This window comes from Xiphophorus maculatus, chromosome 4 (genome assembly GCF_002775205.1).
Source record: "Xiphophorus maculatus strain JP 163 A chromosome 4, X_maculatus-5.0-male, whole genome shotgun sequence".
NCBI classification, from domain to species: Eukaryota; Metazoa; Chordata; class Actinopteri; order Cyprinodontiformes; family Poeciliidae; genus Xiphophorus; species Xiphophorus maculatus.
The window spans coordinates 34,759,401-34,776,146 of record NC_036446.1 but is presented as its reverse complement, the minus strand read 5'-3'; the positions used below and the strand labels follow the sequence as shown (position 1 = coordinate 34,776,146).

Below are 16,746 nucleotides of genomic sequence, written 5' to 3'. Positions count from 1 at the left end.
AAAACTTTGTATTTTCTGTCCTGGAGGGTATACTAAGAAGCTGGTTCAGTTGTAAAGCAGGTTAAGTTAACCTTGTTGTATAGGTAAAGCACCTAATTTTCTTAACTAAATGATGCCTGCAGGTATATCTATTAGCAGGTTTAATTTTGCCTGCACTTGGTTGTGTACATTATTTTAAGTGTATTTGACAAGTTTACCAAAATATAAAAAATGTCATTCAAACTGCATTTGCCTTGTTTTACTTTTTACTTGTACTTTTCATTACATTACTTGAGTACATCCATTTTTACAGTAATTTCCATACTTAAGTACAAGAAGTTTCAGATACTTTAAGACTTTAACTCAAGTAACATTTCAGTCAGTGACTTGGACTTTTACCAAAGTCATATTTTGGAGAGGTACCTATACTTTTACTTGACTCTGAGATTTCAGTACTTTATACAACACTGAGTGTTTCTTTAGTATTACAAATATTTTCAGCTTCCCTGTGTTTCCTCCCTCACCAGTCTACCTTGCAAACCTAAGTGAGTGGGTGGGTTGGTTGGTTGGTCAAAAAAGTATACTTACAAACTTTCAAATGCAGATTTAATGGATATATAAAGTCCACAAAGTACCACACTATAATTTTTTATTATACACACCAAAGATACATATTTTTAAAACTCATTCAATAATACCTAACGTAAATAATTTAACTGCTATACAAAGGGAAAAAGTAATTTTTTATGAATAGTTTGCTATTGAGAAACTTTTCAGATAACAGATAAAACAGGAAAAGAATCATTGTGTATCACATTATGTATTTGACTTAAAAAACTCATACAGCAAGATGATTCTACAAAACATGACCATCAATTTAGTATAGAAACTGATCATGTCTGTTGTATAAAAAATAATGTACTTTCACAGCACAGCAAGCTTTAAGAGCTATGTAGTGATTATTTGTACTTTTATAATGAAAACAACAGTACAGTAAATGCCAAATAAATAATTCTTCATTCATGTACTTACTATAACACAATTTGTTCTATAGGCCTTAACAATGCTAGTAAGGCTTACTATCATTCTTTGAACGCTTTAGTTGGACCTTCAGTCTTTTCATACCGATCTGGAAACCGTTCATTGACTGGATGGCTGCTTGTGATGACACTGGGTTATCATAGCTCACAAAGCCTGAAGAAGAAGTATAAGGATTAAGTTCAACCAAAAAAAGCACATGTCAGAAGACATACTGTCCTAAAAATAATATTTTTACACAACAATTATTTTTTGTAAAATAATAGTGATGCTTGGCTTTTCAGCAGTGAAGCATCACCTACACTTTTCTTCCCATAAGAATTTTTCTATTTTATATCCTACTTTGATAATCATCTTTTAAAACAACACAAAGCTTGAGCAAGAAAATATTAAAGTTTGATTTATCATTTTTGGAATGGTTTTTGGAACCATTCCACAGGGGGGCCTTATTGCTGGGTTGCAGGACACATGACCCAGATGATGCACAAAATTCCGATGGAAGAGGACCTCCAGATTCAAAACAGAGTGAAATGGATCACGAGTATGTTAATGCCCTAAATGGGCTGGCACAGATGAGGTATCTTGAAAAAATATGCATATATTTAGGATATGATTCATGTTGTCTTGGTAAAAAAGACTTGTCATAAAATCTAAAATCTAAAACAAAATAAATCTTGTTTCAGGTTGCTTCCAGGATTTTCAACAATTTAGGTTAAAAAGAATCATTAAATGGCTGTCTACTTCTACTTCTGTCCGGGTGAGTAGTGACTTGTGCTATGATCACAATGCTGTCACTAATGCAAACAACATCCTAACCCATGTTATTTCTATGTGCTTGGCTCTACTTGTAAATAATTTATTTAGCTTCTGTAAACTCAAATTCATGCTGGAGTTGTATGTTGATGTTGAGTCTTACTGCACTCCTACATTGCAGTTCAATCATTCGCAGCAATCTACAAAAACTCCATTAAAAACATGGTTGGTGGCCAGAGAGAGTGGAGAAATAGTTACAGCTCACTGTGACTTACATATGAATGCTTGTCTTTCTAAAGTTTCTATGTTGTTGATCCAGTTTTCTCATCTTTTTTCAGTACATTATCTAAAATGAACTCCCTTGTGACCAACTACCTTCACAACATGAAAATGAAGTTTATTTTTCTGTCTAATAAAACGATTTTAACACAGACAACTTGCTAAGTCTGGTGATTGAGGCACTCGGGCAGTCATTCATCCAGCGGTCCGCCATGTTTTTGAGTTAAAAAGTGTTTAAAGTTGACAGGAAGTTTGAAAATATCACTTGATAATTATATGTTATTGTAAGATTATTATCTAAACACCAACTATAAAGTCTTAAAAAATGCAAACATTTAAAAAAACTTTAATAAGTAAGCAATGCTAAGTCTGATCAGGGCATAAGTAAAGCCTGGTGGCCCACCAGGCTTATAACACATTGTGGGAAACCCTGACAGACTTTAGGCATTTGGAAGCTGGATCAACATAAATAAACAGGCTGCATTTACTTCCTGACCCCCATCTGCATTGCATGATGTCGATCATCTGCAAACAGCAGCACTGGATTCATTTTTGAGGTGGGTGGAATTTGGCGTGTTTCTTCACCTCAGATATGCACTTTGAACGCCACGTGAGCACACATGTTCAACAGACATCTGTCAATCAACTCAGTGGGTTTGTCACAATTTGTCCTGAAGTAAACGACCCTTACCTGAAGGACAAAGTTGTCGGGTCTGTCATGCGCTGCTTGTGGCTACTGATTTGCTGACTATTGCTATTAAATGTGCTGTGGTCAGAGACTTGGTGGAAAATAATTTTTAAAAAATGGTTAAAAGTTGTCAGTGGGGAACATGCACAAGGCACGCTTTACCCAGAGCATTTATAGGGCAGAATAGACTTTATTCCATTTTCAAAACTGGAATAAAACTGAAATTTGAAAAAAAAAAAAAAAAATAGATAAATGCCTGCAGCCGGCCTCATGAACAGCTGAATACAGACATCAACAGTATTAAAACAACATGTTCGTATGAAGGTTTTGTCATCATTACATCACATGCTTAATGGTAAAATCATAGAACAATGGGTCAAGTTTGATCCAAAATAAATATGCTGTGTCTCCAAATATGTACAGTTTCTTTGTAAAGCAGTAACTTTTAAGGAATGTGGTACAAATATTCATACACAGCCTGACATACTTGATTGCAAGTGCAATATACGCATGATACAGACTTTTTCCTCTGCTTCTCTCCCTACCCATTCTCACCATGCTTGCTCTGTTTTTGTGTTGCTTTTTTGGAGCCTTTCTTTGTACATCCTCCGAATCTACAAATTATGGATCTGGTTAACTGGTGTATCAATGCAATTGATCAAATTTTCTCAACGAAAAGACTGGGCACAGGAGAGCCCACTTGTTCTGCGAAGGGATGGATTCACCCTGGATTTATTCATGATAACAGGATTTCTGATGATTGGAACTTGTGGATACCTGGCTTATTGACTAATTTGTGACAGATTTGGCCAAGCTAGCGAACACTCAACTGTATATTGTGGGACAGAGACGCAAGTTGGATTCAAGTCCAACTTGCCCAGCTGAGGACTCGAAACTCACTAGCTGGATGGAATCAATATTGAAGAAGTTGCTAGCTTTGGTTCAGTGGAATAGCCCCACTAATTTGAATATACTACCATAAGAAATAAACTTGTTAAAGACTCTAGGACAAACAGAAATTTTAAGTTTGCCAGATCAAAAGAGAATTTGTTATTCTGAATCTGGCTCCCTGTGGCCTTCTGGCCATTTCGAATCTCCTGGAGTTTATTTAAACAAACTGCTCCTTCCCATCTCCTCACCCCTCCTAATGTCACCCTGGAATCTTATGGCTGAACTCTCCAAGACTCACTCTTCATTATTCCACCTTTATCAGAGACTTTATTTGGGAGAACAGGCTGTGAGAGACATGGTCTAATCTGCAAGCAGGTCATAGTTACAGACAAACACACACTCCCTGACCTCAGCACCTTTGCCAGCATGTCTTTGTTTTTGTCTTGCTATATATGCCAATGTTGTCTTTTCATTATATTTATCAGTTGTTATTTAGATTCTGTGGACTACTCACTTTTAACCCAGAAAAATAATTAAATTAGCTTATTTTAATTTTTTTCTTTTACTTAGAAACTGTAGTTCTCACTATTTAGACCAATATTCTACTTCTTAGATTCATTTTTAAATTGTTATGCAAAGAAACTCCTATTATTGCAACCCAGAAAAGGAGTTGGAACAAACTTAGAATCCAGAAAAAAATCTTCCAGAACAGGAACACGTAGTTTTTATTATTACTTAGAAACCGTGGAGTACTCATTACTTTTACAAATTTAGAGCACACTTAGTAAGTCCAGAGAATACTTACTTATACTTATTTAACAACCCAGAAGTCCAGAGGATACTTACACTTATTTAGCAACCCAGAACAGGGATTAGAACATACTTAGAATCCAGAAAAACTACATTAGCAACTACTTTTTAGACCAGGGGTGGGCAATCCTGGTCCTTGAGGGACAGTGTCCTGCAACTCTTAGATGTCTCCCTGATCCAACACACTTGAATCCAGTAGCTCAGGGGTGCCCAAAATCGGTCCTCAAGGGCTGGCCTCCTGCACATTTTAGTTCTCTCCCTGGTAGTACCAACAACCTTTTCAGCATGTTAATGTTCTTCTGACAGGAGACCGCCTTCTAACGCCTTCTAACGAGCCATCATTTGATCCAGGTGCGTTAAACCAGGGAGAGAACTAAAACATGCAGGAGACCGGCTCTCGAGGCCTGGAGTTGCCCACCCCAGTTTTAGACTCTTATTCCTCCAACCCAGAAAAGGAATTAGACCAGAGGATACTTACTTATACTTATCTCCCAACCTTGAACGGGAGTATCTAGTTTACATACTTAAGATCAACATTAGATTCTTTTTCTTCTTTTGCTTTTTCCTTTGGTTTGTTATTTTGTTTGTATTTCCTTTTAATCCATGTAAAGCACTTTGTATTGCCTTGTTTTTGAAAATGTGCTATATAAATAAAATTGCCTTACCTTACCATGCCGAGGATGTATAGATATGACAAAAATCACGACTGGTCAAATATTGGAAGATTTAAAAAATATAAGAAGATAGATGTCATATATCAGGGGTGTCAAACTCCAGTCCTCAATGGCCGCTGTCCTCCAACTTTTAGATGTGCCTCTGCTGCACCACACCTGAATAGAATAATTAGGTCATTAGCAAGGCTGGGAGAACTGATCTACACAAGGAGGAGGTAATTAAGCCATTTCATTCCAGTGTTTTGTACCTGTGGCACATCTAAAAGCTGTAGGACAGCGGCCCTCGAGGACTGGAGTTTGACACCTGTGTCATATATCCTCCAGTAATGCCAATTTTGAGCAGCAGAACAACCTAAGAACTGCAGCACGTCATCACCGGAACATCTGGTTCCTTTGAGACGAAAACCAAAAGGCAGGTCAGATTATATTTGCTGTTCCACAAATTGTGAGGGAAAAATATCTCTGAGCGGGACAGAAAACCAGCCGAACTGCTGACAATATTTTTGCATTAAAACAAAATTAAAAACACAATGATTAAACTTTAATATGGTTGTTATTTAACAAACAAAAATTCATTTCAACAGAGACCTGGAAACTGTCAGTAAACATCTATACTTATGGCTGGCTGGCTTTTGGATGAGCAATGAAAAAAAACTATTCACGCAATTATTTTTCAACCTGAGCAAAAATAATCTGCTCTGGGCAAAGTGTGGGTGAGGATTTGACTCCCCCTGTTCTGGCACCAATGTCTGCAACCCAGCAATTGCTTAGTTATTTTTTTAAAAATCTCACCGAAAAATTATAAGAAAAGTAGATCAACAATCTACCGCTAAAAACTGGAGGTTTGGAAACTATTCCAGAGTTTGCAGCGAAAACTTTCTAACAGATAAGATAGCATTGTTTAAATTATATTTTCAGATATTTTATTGGACAGTTACTTAGAAAGACAAGCAGTCATATGCAAGGTAAGATATATTATTTTGGAACCCTGTTTTTAATGGTGTTTCTGTAAATTGCTGCGACTGGTTGACCTACATTGTAGAAATGCAGTAAGACTCTACATTAACATACAACTCCAGCATGAATTCGGGTTTACAAAAGCTAAATAAATTATTTACAAGTACAGCCAAGAGGATAACACTAACACTAACCTGTTAGTGTTATCATAGATTAATTACTTAGAATAGCACAACTCACTACTCACCTGGGCAGAAACAAGTCAGTAGCAGTTAATGCTTCTTTTGATCCTAAATTGTTGACCCAACCTGAAACTAAATAATTGTATGCTTCCAGGCTTTAGAAAGCTTTCATCTGGCTCGTTGTATAATATGTGATCTGCAGCTCCAGATAGTTATGGGTTAGGGTCGCCTCAACGCCGGGTAAATCCTCAAGAACATATGACAAGTCTTTTTTACCGAAACAAAATGGCTCATATCCTAAATATTTTTTCGAGATACCTCGTCTGTGCCAGCCTATTCAGGGCATTAGCGTACTCACTGGGATCCATTTTGCTCTGTTTTGGACTGGAGAAATACTTCCTGACCCCCATCTGAATCCTGCGTTTCATTCGGGTCACATGTCTGCAACCCAACAAAAGGGGGGAAACCTAGGACAATTCCAAGAGCCCCTATATTTATTTCTATATATAGAAATTTCAAAAGTGGGGGCCCTCTCAATAACAAATTTAATCATATTATGTTTTTTTAAATTGTTTTTAGCAGTAAAAATTAAATGTTACCAATCCCAGACCAAAAAGCACAAATTCATATTTACACTGTACACTCCCCTGCATCTGCATAAAATGGTCTGTTCCTGCTGAACACACTTGACAGTGATGGTGTTCAGCAGCAGTCAATAGAAGGCAACAACAATTGTGGCAGTTACTATGCTGCCAAGGAAAATAATAAAGGCAGGTTTTCAAAGAGAGAGAGACAAAGACAAGAGTTTCAATTTGTGACAGTTTTTCTCAAAAAGAGGTGGGTAGACCATCTGAGATTATCAACTTAAGCGAAATTTGGTATTGGTATCTGTCTCTGCTAACAATGTGGATTGCTGCTATCAACAGTCAGACAATTAGATTATTTGCGCACCAACTATAAACTTATTGCTGTTTACATTATATCCTATATATTTTTTGGCCTGTCAATTTATCCGCTAGTCGATTTCCTTAATTTTGGGATATCTGTGATAGGTCGATACTTACATGCAAATCTGGCCTTTTCCAATGATCTTATCTTCCTCAAAAAAGGTTTAAAAACCAAGCACTAGCTTCTTCTGCTCCACAGTGAGAAGTTTGACTGACTGACAGACCAGCCCACCAGGTCATGTCTGCACGTTTGCAGTTAACAATAGTTGCCTCACTGTTGCCAACTCAGTGACTTTCTTGCTACATTTAGTGACATTTCAGAGAGAAAAAAAATTGGTATCGGCCAAAATCAAAATCAGCAGGTAAAGCTTCTTATAGATCAGTAATAGGCAATCGGTCAGATAACTGCAATTGGTGCACCCCATATTTAAGATGGAATAGCATATTCATGGCATATTTTGATTAAATTAATTTCTCTTAAGTGCATTTCCAAAAGCTAAAAAAATCATTTATACCAGGTGAGTCTTTCTCACCTGAGAATATTGATTTCCCGCTTATTTCCTGGTCCCATGGGGATTTCCTCTCCCCAGCGTCTGTCTCTCGTCCTCCTCGCTGCTCCCATCCAGAACACCTTTGGCTCACCTCCAGTCCTCACCTGCCTGTCCACCCGCCGAGGAACCTAGAAAGCAAGACAGATCACTACTCACCCAGTACACCTGCAAGCTGTGGATGCTCCATGACCCTCCTCGTTCCCCTCCCCTGCTTCATAAAGTAAGACCCAGACTCCTTCTTCATCCTATCACGCCCATTAATCATTTCCCTGTCTTCCAGTGAAGATCCGGTCCAGATTCGTTGTTCCTCTCCAGTGCAGAAAAGAACATTCAAGAACTTTCTCTGTTGAATAAAATGTTTAACCATGCTATCCCTGTTGTCCATAGTTATTGCTCGCACCAGAGTCATCCAGCATCATGACAGAATCATCTGGCCAAACTGACTCTACAGCACATTTACAGGCAGCACTCTCTGAGCAGTGAATCCTCCTGGGACATCATGACCACGCACCATCTCCCAGCAACAGGCCTACATCATTCTTAACTGGATTTCAGATCAGCTTCGGCGGATGGAGATCGCACCGCAGCCTCAACCTCAGCCTCAGCCCCAGACTCCACCAGTTCCCACACCAGCGCCTCCCGACACTTCCCTTCTCCCTGCTGGCAGAGATGTCGCTTCGCCTACTCCATAACCATTCATGGTAGAGTTGGGTAAGTGCAGCGGATTTTTACTCCAATGCACTCTTATCGTTAGTCATTCCCCTCGATCATTCCCCGATGACCTGATTAAAATTTCCCGTGTCATCTGACTTTTAAGGGACAAGGCGCTGAAGTGGGCAGAAGCCCTTTTTGATGAAGCAGCTATTCACAATTAGTGAATACTTACACTTAGTGCGTTCCTTGAACAGTTTAAACCAGGGGTCTCAAACTCCAGTCCTCGAGGGCCGCAGTCCTGCAACTTTTAGATGTGTCTCTGCTGCACCACACCTGAATAGAATAATTAGGTCATTAGCAAGGCTCTGGAGAACTGATCTACACAAGCAGGAGATAATTAAGCCATTTCATTCCAGTGTTTTATACCTGTGGCACATCTAAAAACTGTAGGTCTGCGGCCCTTGAGGACTGGTTTAAACAAACATTTCATCCAAGTGTTCGTGAGGAAGAGGCTGCTAAGAGACTTTGGAGCTTAAAACAGGGGAACAGATCAGTGACTGAGTTTGCCATAGAATTCCTGGTGGCGGACTCAGGGTGGAATAAACCAGCACTGAAGGGGGTGTTTCACCATTCACTTAATGAAAAGATTAAAGATGAACTGGCCTGTAGAGATGCACCTGTTGGGTTAGATGAACTAAGTTTGAGTCCGAGAGGGGATGAAAGGAGGACAGCCTTTAAGACCCATACAGGTCATTTTGAGTATTTTGTGATGCCCTTTGGGCTCTGTAATGCCCCTGCTGTCTTCCAGGGCTTGGTGAATGATGTCTTGAGAGACTTCCTCATTACATTTATCTTTGTATACTTGGATGATATTCTAATCTTTTCAAGATATAGAACAACATCAGATCCATGTTCAAAAAGTTTTTCAAAGACTCGTGGAAAATCACCTTTATGTAAAGGCTGAAAAATGTGAATTTAGCATGACTTTCTTGGGTTTCATTTTTGAGGGTGGACAGGTGAAAGCAGATCTATTGGAAAAATTTGAGCAGTCTTGGATTGGCCAGCTCCAGACTCCATGGAGGATCTCCAGTGTTTCTTGGGATTTCAAACCTCTATAGGAGATTTATCAGAAACATTAGCATCATTGCCTTTCCACTTACTGTGCTCACCTCCACCAAAAGGACATTCTTTTGGACCCCTGAAGCTAACCAAGCATTCACTGAACTGAAACAAAGGTTTGCCCATGTTCCTATTCTCATTCATCCAGAACCTGACTCCCAAGAACTTGATGTGTTTCCCCTTTTGAGACCTCTCTAGGTTTCCAGCCATCCCTCATTTCCAGAAGTTGATGCTTCCAACATGGGGGTCAGAGTGGTCCTCTCCCAAAGATCCCCAGAACACTACAAACTCCACCCTTGTGCCTTCTTCTCCAAACGGTTCACCCCTCAGGAGAGAAGCTATAATGCTGGTGACAGGGAGCTTCTTGCTATTAATTGTCTCTTGAAGGATGGAGGCATTGGTTAGAAGGCACAGTTACACCCTTGATAGTCTGGATAGACCGTAAAAACCTGTCCTATCTTCAGTCCGCTAAGAAACTCAACCCTAGACAGTCCCGCTGGGCCCTATTTTTGTCTAGATTCAATCTCAACATCACTTACTGTCCAGGAATGAGTAACATCAAACCCAATGCACTTTCATGCCAATGCACTTGACAATTCAGAAGAAACTGTTTAACCTGTCCTTCTGCCCTCTTGCACTGTGGGAAGTCTTAAATGGGACATTGAGAGACTCATTCAATGAGCCTCAGTGCCAGAGCCCGACCCAGGCGGGGGACCCCCTAACCATTTTTTGTCCCTTTCAGGGTCCGCTCCCAGGTTCTCCTGGGAACTGGGCTCACAGTTCCCAGTTCTCCTGTCACCCCTGAGTCAGCTGCATCATTGGGCTACTGAATCGATACTTCCCGTGGCTCTTCCTCAATAAATATACCACAGATTTCATCTCCGCCTGTCCCAAGTCGGCTCTGGTCCCACATCTCACTAGACTTTGTCATCGGTCTTCCAACTTCTAAAAGCAAAAATGGTGATCCTTACCATCATAGGCAGGTTCTCTAAAGCTTGTCATCTCGTTGCTCTCAACAGACTCCCCTCAGCCTCTGCAACAGCCAGACTTCTGTTCTTCCACATCTTCAGACTTCATGGAATTCCCACTGAGATTCTTTCTGAGGGGCTCAATTTATATCTCAGGTTTGGAAAACATTCTGCTCTTCTCTCAGTGCAATACCCTGCCTTACTTCAGGAGGAACACAGAATCAAATGGTCAGTGTGAACATTTGAATTAAGAACTTGAAAATGCTCTTTGTTGAATCTGTGCCAACAACCCAAGGTCCTGGAGCCTCCATTTACCTTGGCTTGAATATGCTCACAATTCACACATCTCAGCAGCTATAGGTTTTTCTCCTTTTGAGACCTCTCTAGGTTTCCAGCCATCCCTCTTACCCTCCTCATTTCCAGATTCCACCATTCCCACAGTCAGGACTCACCTCAGGAACTGCAGGAGAATTTGGGACCAGACCAAAGAAGCAGTTGATCAGACTTCGGCCCAAAACAAGAGACTTGCTGATCGCAGACGCACTCCGATTCCCGCTTATCACCCAGGCCAGAAAGTCTGGTTCTCTTCTAAAGATTTTCCCTTAAATTGATACTCTAAGAAACTCTCTCCCACAGGGGAGACATCCCTAATCAACATCGGGGATGCTCATCCAAACTTATTTCAATCACAGCTCAAGTCTTCTGCAGGGGCCCGAGTGCCAAAGAACTATAATTCATTCATTTCAATAAACCTTTTTAATCACTGTTTTTCTCTGTTTCAGTCTCTCCAGATTGAAATGTCAGTATGTCATAAACAGCATCTCTCCTTAAACTGAAGCAGCCTTAAAAACATACAGAAGACGAGACACTTACCAGTTTTTTTCAGTACATGCTAGGATACATGATGGTGTAACGTTGTTTCCATGGTTACTGATAGTTACACTCAAACCTTCACCATGCGATAATTGATATCTATCTAATTATACTTACTAATAGAGTATATGAACGTTATTCTTCTTACCTTGTAGAAAGTGTTTGCTGCAAATGCATGGTTACACCAAGAGCTGCCAGTCATTATGATTTACGGCTGCTATCCATCGCTGCCGCATCTTTCCTTTTTAAAAGTTCTAAAATAAAATGACAAATTTGGTTTTCAACCTGTTTGCGCAGCCAACCGCGTGACCATTTTTACTGCGAAATCAACTAAATAAAAGCGGTATTAGACTACCATATGTACATTTTATGACAGGTTTTAAAGGAGCGCATAGGTTGTTTTGACGTCCATCATGGTGGAGCTGGGGGAGTTTTGAAGAGAGTGACGTCACGTGCAAAGGGTCATATTGTCACATTGGCTTTCTTTATTCACTTGTGTTTGTTTGCCTAATTAACAGCTTAAGGGTTTGATTTGACCATCAATAAGTGTCCTTATAAAATAAAAATGGGATGTGTTAGCCAGCTTTGTGCTGGCTAACACATGGTATTTTCCGTACTTCATTCAACTGCATATGAGGGCAGCTGTAAGCCATGACCCATTTCTTGCATTATTCCATACTCCTTTTTGGTTTGGGAAATGTAATAAATTGTATTCCACCCTCTAAATGTTATGGGTAATGGCTGTTGGGATTGCACATTTCTGACTGACAGCTTTGACCATGATTATTTATTATTTTCCTCAAAATTTCTCAGACTGTAGTGTGTTTGTTATGATAAACACTGTCAATATTGTGAGGTCAGTTTATCTGGATAACGGATATGTACTTTCGGACAAATTGTTTTCGCCAATTTCTCAGTTACTGACAAATACCCTGGAATGATCGGGGGAGGATTGCTCTACGTCTATGTGGGGGCAGAGCTGGCGTTATGTCAATTGTTTCCCAGAAGTGATAATACACAAAGTTCGAATCCTTTTGCATGATGTGTTTTTTTAACTCAATATACAATAATTGATTTTTTTTTTCATTTTGTGTATTTTAAAGAAAATGTCACAACAACTACAAATAAGAAATGTTAAAGTAGATGACAAAAAATAGAAGTAAATTTAATATTTTCTGGGGGTGCCAATGGGGTGCTATGATTTTTCCAGGGGGTGCTATATCTGTTGCTAGATAATGTCAAACATTGAGAAGTTTTAATTATTGTTAACAAACGTTATCAAACATGCCGTTCTGAAGTAAAAAAAAACCTCAGAAGTATACAGAGCCAAATATGATAATCAACTAATTTAAAGTTAAAACTCAGTTTCACACAAACACAAGGTCGCTATCAAGCTAATTTTCTATTAGCAGCGCCACAAAACATTACATTTCCAAGACACATAAAAACAAACTTTTATTTTGGCTTTTTTCTATTCTTACTCTTTCTTTTCTCTCTCCCTGAAGGATAAGTCTTTGTGCCACATTGTTTTGCTAAGTTATCTTCCACAGGAGCTTTGGAGGTTTGGACGATCCAAACCTCCAAAGCTTGGGTCATCCTATATTACCAGTGAAGCATGACCTATTTATTTGTTCTTTTTGTCCATAAAAATGATTTCTACATACACTATCAAATATATATATTATAAAAATAAATCACAACTTTATAATGAAATTGTGTGTTTTTGTTACTATAATGACATAGAAACCATTACAAAAAAACTAAAAAGCAGCTCCACTGAGAAAGCCCCTTAGTGCCCCGGGGCCCTAAGCAGCTGCTTAGTTTGCTTATGACTTGGACCGGCCCTGGTCAACAGACAGAGTAAAAAGGTACGAATGCTTTTGAGATGATCACCAGTTCGGGTTATATCAAATGTAACTCCAAAATGACACCACAGGCACAGTTTTTTCAAGATGGGTGCTTCCACAGGAAAACATGCAACTTGTTATGCAATCAGGAGTTTACATAGACTCACCAAAACATTTGCTAAGGTTGGTCTGTTTGTCAATGAAAATCTTTGCTGAGATCACGTTTCCAAAAGGTAAAAACATCTGCAGCAGGTCCTGGTCTCCAAACTCCTGAGGCAGGTGATAAATGAAAAGATTTGCTCCCTCTGGTCCTACAGAACAAAAAGAGCATTTGTCAAAATGAACAGGAATGGCAATCCACAATACCATTAAAAATATTGATGTCCTTATGTATTTCTTCCGTATTTGCTTTTTCTTGCTATTGTAGATAGACAGATTTGAGTTTTTCCCCCACAGTGAAATTGTCATCTCCATCTCCCATACAGCACTCTTACATATACATAAAAACCCTTGCCTTGGAAATTCTTCCACCCCAGCACACTACAGTGCATCATCATCATCATCATCATCATCATCATCATCATTATCATCATCATCGTCAACTTTATTTATAAAGTGCTTTAACACTAGACACAGCTGAAAGAAAGTGCTGATCAGTAACACATAAATAAGATAAAGAAAGCATTAAAAAAAGAACAGGGTGATAAAGCCTCCCGAGCTGCTTTCCACAGATGTTAAAAGATCTCAGCCTCATCAGGGAATACACTCCTTCTCAGGCCTTCAATTTGACAAAGCAGACACTCTCAGGAGGGCATCCCCCAAGAAATCCTGTTAGACTGTGGTCCCCAGTTTGTCTCCCAAGTTTGGAACCAGTTCTGTTCTGGCATTGATGTCAAAGTCACATTCACTTCAGGTTATCATCCCCAATCAAAGGGGCAAACTGAAAGAATGAATAGGGAAGTAGAATCCACCCTCGGATGTCTCACCTCCACTAATCAATCAATCAATCAAATTTTATTTGTATAGCACATTTCAGCAGCAAGGCATTTCAAAGTGCTTTACATCATTACAAACACAGAAACACAATGCAACATAGAATCAATAATCAAAACACAGCATTAAGTCAAGTTCCATCAATAAATTTGTAATTGATTACATTTCAAATACAATTCTAAACAGGTGGGTTTTTAGTTGAGATTTAAAAGAAGTCAGTGTTTCAGCTGTTTTACAGTTTTCTGGAAGTTTGTTCCAAATTTGTGGTGCATAGATGTTGAAAGCTCCTTCTCCTCGTTTGGTTCTGGTTCTGGGGATGCAGAGCAGACCAGAACCAGAAGACCTGAGAGGTCTGGAAGGTTGATACAACAACAGCAGATCTTTAATGTATTGTGGTGCTAAGCCGTTCAGTGATTTGTAAACTAACAACAGTATTTTAAAGTCTATTCTTTGAGCTACAGGGAGCCAGTGGAGGGACTTTAAAACTGGTGTTATGTGCTCTATCTTCCTGGTTTTAGTGAGAACGCAAGCAGCAGCATTCTGGATCAGCTGCAGCTGTTTGATTGATTTGTTGGACAGACCTGTGAAGACGCTGTTGCAATAATTAATACGACTGAAGATAAACGCATGGATGAGTTTCTCTAGATCTGGATGAGACATTAGTCCTTTAATCCTGGAAATGTTCTTCAGGTGATTTTGTAACTGTTTTTATGTGGCTCTGGAGGTTCAGGTCAGAGTCCATCACTACTCCCAGGTTTCGGGCCTGATCGCTGGTTTTCAGTTGTAATAACTGAAGCTGTGCATTGACTCTAGATCGTTCCTCTTTAGGTCCAAAAATAATAACTTCAGTTTTGTTTCTGTTCAGCTGGAGAAAGTTTTGGCACATCCACACATTTATCTGTTCTAAGCATCTGTTCAGTGATTGGATGGGTTCTGAGTCACCTGGTGACATCGTAATGTAGAGCTGTGTGTCATCTGCATAGTTATGGTAGCTAATATTATTTCCTGTTATAACCTGAGCTAGTGGGAGCATATAAATACTGAATCAAAGGGGTCCTAGGATTGAACCTTGGGGTACCCCACATGTGACCTTTGACCTCTTTGATGAAAAGTTTTCAATTGAAACAAAGAAATCCCTGTTCTTTATGTAGGATTCAAACCAGTTAAGCACTGGACCGGAGAGTCCGACCCAACTCTCCAGTCGATTCAGTAATATGTCATGGTCAACAGTGTCAAAAGCTAGTGTCACTAATCCATCTAACTGGTGCCAGTTCTTACCCTGGGGTACGAACTGTGTGAATTATACTCATAATTCACACATCACACATCTGTGAGAATTATGATCATAGAATTATGAATTACATCTCTGCTGTCACTGGTTTGTCTGCCTGTGAAGACTCTCTTGGTTATCAACCTCAATTATCCCCCACAGATGAGAAAGAAATATTTGTGACGTTAGTCCACCGTCATATCTGCCCCTGCAAAAATAGTCAGTGGAGTGAATTGTAATCTGTCAAAATGACAAACACGCTTCAGATATTTCCATTGTTTTTCCAGTCAAATACGGAAAATATGGAGCCCTGGTCTGCAAAACCGATCTTGGACTGCCTCTTTCCCTCCTCCAGTCAATGGCCAGTTCTTTTGTCTTGGATGTATTTAGCTCCAGGCCATTTGTGTTTATTGCCTGTCGCCAGACAACAAAGTTCCTTTCCGGGCACCTGTGCACCTCCTTGTTGTCTTTGATATGCACCATGATGGCAGTGTCATCAGCATACATACAGTATTTGCTCCTCTATATACTGTATTTCTTTTGTATTAGATTTTTCTTGCTATTGTTTCAAATCAGCAAACACATTTTAATTGTTAAAAAAAAGATTAAATGAATAAATATAAAATGCACTTTTCAATTGATTTCGTATAATGGACAAAGTTACCCAAACCAACTTGGCCCAATACAAATTCCCCCTTTGTTAAATTGTGAATTAACTGCAATTGTCCAGAAATCCATAACTAAAAAGCAAATTGATGATCCAAGACTTTAGGGAAAAAACTTTGTGAACTGGGAAGTTCACAAAACCTAAAGTGTAAATAAAGTGCAATTTTTTGGAAAGTGTGCCTTCTGTTATATCTGGCATAAAATGTAAAGAATTTTAGAGAAAGATCATACTAACACAATGTACAAGTAGGCATTGCAGTGACTTTAAAATATGGTTGCCACCATGTTTTAAAGTCACTGCCTTGCCTACTTGTACATTTTAGAACCGATATGAAGGTTCTTGAAAATGGTTATTGTTCCACTTGTTCTAGAAATGTGCTGTTTAGGGTGGCAGCACATTGGAGCAGCTCTGATACTTTCATTGAGATTCAAATACATTTGTCACATGGTACAGTGCGATAGTTTTTACCATTTTTAAAAAAATGAGAATATACTTGCAAGGTTAGAGGAGAAGCAAGTCAGTCAATGTGTCCAACAATTTTAAGATTTTTGTCGGACAATTGTAAGATATGTCTGTAATGTCCAAAGTGTTTTCACAAACACTGCA

The 16,746-nt window shown here is 39.1% G+C and overlaps 1 protein-coding gene across 1 annotated transcript in view; it reads right to left on the bottom strand.

Annotated features, from left to right (window-relative positions):
• Positions 1–651: 651 nt before the first annotated feature.
• Positions 652–16,746, bottom strand: part of LOC102234020 (CUGBP Elav-like family member 1) — an 86,403-nt gene continuing 70,308 nt past the window's right edge. The window contains exons 10-11 of the mRNA XM_023332729.1: positions 13,378–13,521; positions 652–1,173 (exon numbers count right to left, since the gene is read on the bottom strand). Of these exons, the coding sequence (XP_023188497.1) occupies positions 1,046–1,173; positions 13,378–13,521 (272 nt within the window). The 3' untranslated portion in view covers positions 652–1,045. The remainder of the gene's footprint in view (positions 1,174–13,377; positions 13,522–16,746) is intronic.